The 3,726-nt window shown below is 37.6% G+C and overlaps 1 protein-coding gene across 1 annotated transcript; it reads left to right on the top strand.

Moving 5' to 3' along the window:
- Positions 1–2,341: 2,341 nt before the first annotated feature.
- LOC139436224 (olfactory receptor 14I1-like) lies at positions 2,342–3,316 on the top strand. Its single transcript, XM_071207313.1, has one exon. The coding sequence runs from the start codon at positions 2,342–2,344 to the stop codon at positions 3,314–3,316; it is 975 nt and encodes a 324-aa protein (XP_071063414.1).
- The last annotated feature ends 410 nt before the right edge of the window (positions 3,317–3,726 follow it).

Here is a 3,726-nt window from a genome sequence, read left to right as displayed (position 1 = left end):
ATTACAGAAAATGAGAAAATAATAACTGCACATGTTCAGGCAGAGTTTTAAAATGTATTGTTTAATGTCTGGACCCCGGGACTAAGTGTTTCCGGCCATTCACACTCCCAGTCCAGCTGTCCTTGGTTGGTCAATTTTGTGCACAGTCGGAGCGGAAGGACCGCCAGGATTAAGCTAGTGAGATTTTCCATGAGATTGAGCCGTGAAGCCGTAACCACTGAGTTGAAGAATGGAACACAGGTCCATGGAGCGGCCCCGGGTGTGGACGTCAGCATGAATACACATCCTAAAGCTGTGGAGAGGACCCTGAAGAGCAGAGCCTGCGCCGCTGGAAACGGAGCATTAGAGGAAACACTATTCGCTATTTCAGGCCGCCAGACAGCGTGCCTCTGGGTACGCTCCTTGTGGACGCTGGACCTAAAGGGAAACCCAGGAAAAGGGAAGCTGTTGCAGGAGGAGGAAGAGGCTGAGCGAGAGGAAGAGGACGTGGCCGTGGTAAAGAGGGCCTCCTAGATGACAATGTCTCTCGAGATTAGCGTTTCAGTGATAAGTGATCTGGGCAATTTTTTTGGTATAGGTTTTTTAAATTTATGTCAGTTTTTAATGAACATTAATGTGGGACTATGTTGTCTATTGATCAGCAAATTAAACTTTTACTAGTTTCCTGTATGTATGCATGATATTAACACGGTAAAGAGCCAAGTGTAACTATTAGGAAATCTCAGAAAAATCCCATACTTAGGTGGTCATGCTTTAAACTAAAATTTTATTTTATGATGAATCTGTATATACACCTTTTACGTCAACTGCACTGAAGATGCATTTTGTTATTTTCCATTCTTTGGAAACTCCCTATAGGTGAAATAAGTTCTTTTTGGTAGTTCAGAAATTGAAATACTGTGGAATGGGGTCTAAAATTGATTCTCATTCCCTGAGTTCTACTCCCTGGAGAGTTGGGTACTTGGTAAAAGGTAATAGTCATCTTCTAAACCAGTAGGCAGTGATTTTGTTGTCATTGTTAATATTTTTGTTTGTTTTATAGTAGGTTCTCAATAGAATAGTTTCTCCTGAGTTGAAACTGCAAATATTATCCAGTAGTTTATCAGTTATGAACAGGGTTAAAGCCTCCTGTTAATTTGGAATGACCCTGTCAAGTACTTTTACAAGGAGTCCTTTAAGAAAAAAGTGAAAAAGACCTACTTTATTTGACAGAAAAAAAACTAGATTATTCCCAATAAGACACGAAAAAATTTTAATTGTTTTATTTGGTTAAGCTTAGAGAGAAATACCTTTTTGGTGTATACAGTTTTTGTCAAGTTTACTACCATTTCTGTGCTGAGAAAGCAAGCTAACTTTGAGGATGTGGGGAACTAAATCTGTCTTTTTGCTTAATTATGCATTGTTGGCTTTTTTGTTTTTGTTTTTGTTTTTAATGAGAAGGAAATTTTCTGCAAATAATGTTACCTAAAAATAAGGTGGAGCCCTATGAGAGTTACTTAATTTGAGTGATAGCAAGAGTATTACTATCAACTTTACATGAATATATTTTAGTAGTAAATATATTAAACTTGACTTTATGACAAGATACAATCAGTATGTAATTTTCCTCCATACCTTTTGTAAATTAAGATGCTGGGGGAATACACTCATTCTTTTCTATCCTCTGATCACTTGCTGGTGCTCCTATTGGTTGAACCCAAATATAAGCCAGAAGGCAATGTGGAAAGTAGATTTGAAGGGGGCAGGCAGAAAAGACTGCACAGCTAGTGAACAAACATAATTAGTTCCTAGATGATAAAACAAGCGTAAATATATAATTGTAAATTGTGGTGATTACCCTATAGATAAGAGTACTTCACATTATCTTGTCCATTTTAAAAGTAGTATGTAGTGGCAACTCATTTTGATATTCAAATACCATATGATATTTAAGATTTTAACTGTATATTTTATTTGAGGGTTTTAACATTTAAATTGTTGGCATTGTGAAACCAGTCTAGTAAATAGTTTAAATGAAAGGATCAACTGAATACTAAGAAATGTGGCTGAATGATTGAAAGGTTGCTGGACCTTGATCTCATATTAAAAACATTTATTTGCTTAGATTCTTTTATCCTGTGAATGCTGAAGTATAGAGGCCCAAGATGAAAATGATATGTGCCTTGATTGATTTTTACAGAATGCCATTTGTTGATTTCCTTTATCCTAATTTCCAGATTAGAAGCCTTTCCTTGATGTCAAGATTTGCATATTATTTGGCAATATTGTGGATCTTCTTTATTTTTGTATTACCTTAAAATTTTATACTTTGTCTTCCAGGGACTGTAGCATGTAACAAGACATGAGCAACCTCACCATCATCACACAACTCACCCTCATGAGTATCTCAAGCTCCCGGGAGCTTCAAGTTGTGCAAGGTCTGCTGTTCTTAGTGATTTATCTGGGAGCATTGACTGGGAATCTTCTGACTATTACCGTCATAGTGACCAGCACGCGTCTACATTCTCCAATGTATTTCTTTATAGGCAATTTATCTCTGATAGATCTTTGCTACATTTCAGTTACGGTTCCCAAATTGGTTGTGAATTCTCTGTCAGGCAATAAATCAATTTCTCTCACAGCATGTGCTGCTCAAATTTTCCTGTTTATCCTCTTTGCATCCACAGAGCTTTCCTTCCTTGTGGTGATGTCCTATGATCGTTATGTTGCCATTTGCCACCCTCTGCACTACGGACTCACCCTCACCCCACATGTGTGCACACAGGCAGCTGGTGGCTCGTGGGCAAGTGGGTTGGTCAATTCTACCATTCATACAGGCATCTTATTCAAGCTTCCCTTCAAAGGGTCGAATGTAATCTTTCAGTATTTCTGTGATGTGCCTCAAATTTTGAGGATCTCATCTTTAGATGTTCGTTTTTCCGAGCATGTTTTCCTAGCTATGAATGTATGCATGGGCTTCATATGTTCTGCTTTGTTGTTTCTATCATACGTTCGTATATTTTCAATGGTGCTTAGCATGCATTCCATGGAAGCCCGGAATAAAGCCTTATCCACCTGCACTCCACAGTTGGCCGTTCTACTTGTATTTATGATTTCTGGAATTATTGCTGTCTTAGGTCCCATTGCAGATAAAGCATCTCTTAGCAGTCTGCTCACAGGCATGTTCTACACCATGGTGCCCCCGTTCATCAACCCCCTCATCTATTGTCTCCGGAACAGAGAGATTAACACTGCGCTCGGCAGAGCGTTCAACAGGTGTTTTGAGTACCCAACCAGGGTTATCTGTGATTTAAAAAATACGTTAAAAAAATTTTGAAAGACGTGTCATTTGTATTTGATGTACATTCTTAGGTTTGAATCTTTCCTGGTGAAATATCTAGAGTTCTCCTGTCTAGTTATGTTTTGCTTTTTACACATGGCAGTCAGCTATATATCTCTGTGTCATAGTTTTCCATACTCTATTCTATATTTGTGTAACTCATGTATTCTTCCTTAAAAGGCTTTCTATATTGTCAAAATGTTTTGTAAAATTATTATGATGGTTTAAAAGTAAAAATAATGTATGGCGTTATATAAGACCGTGCCTTGTATATCAGTAGCTAAACTGATGCCTATGTTTTTACATAATTTCATGGTAAAAGATACATCTACCCTGGAAGTAAATATTGAGTTTTTTGGGTTAGATCAGCATTCTTTTAAAATTCCTGTTCTTGCATTCACTCATGT

Source organism: Dasypus novemcinctus, chromosome 13, assembly GCF_030445035.2.
Source record: "Dasypus novemcinctus isolate mDasNov1 chromosome 13, mDasNov1.1.hap2, whole genome shotgun sequence".
NCBI classification, from domain to species: Eukaryota; Metazoa; Chordata; class Mammalia; order Cingulata; family Dasypodidae; genus Dasypus; species Dasypus novemcinctus.
This window is presented reverse-complemented; position numbering and strand designations above follow the sequence as displayed.

What these genes read in the sequence shown, in the direction of transcription:
- LOC139436224 (XM_071207313.1), top strand. Translation starts at nt 2,342, where the DNA reads ATGAGCAACCTCACCATCATCACACAACTCACCCTCATGAGTATCTCA.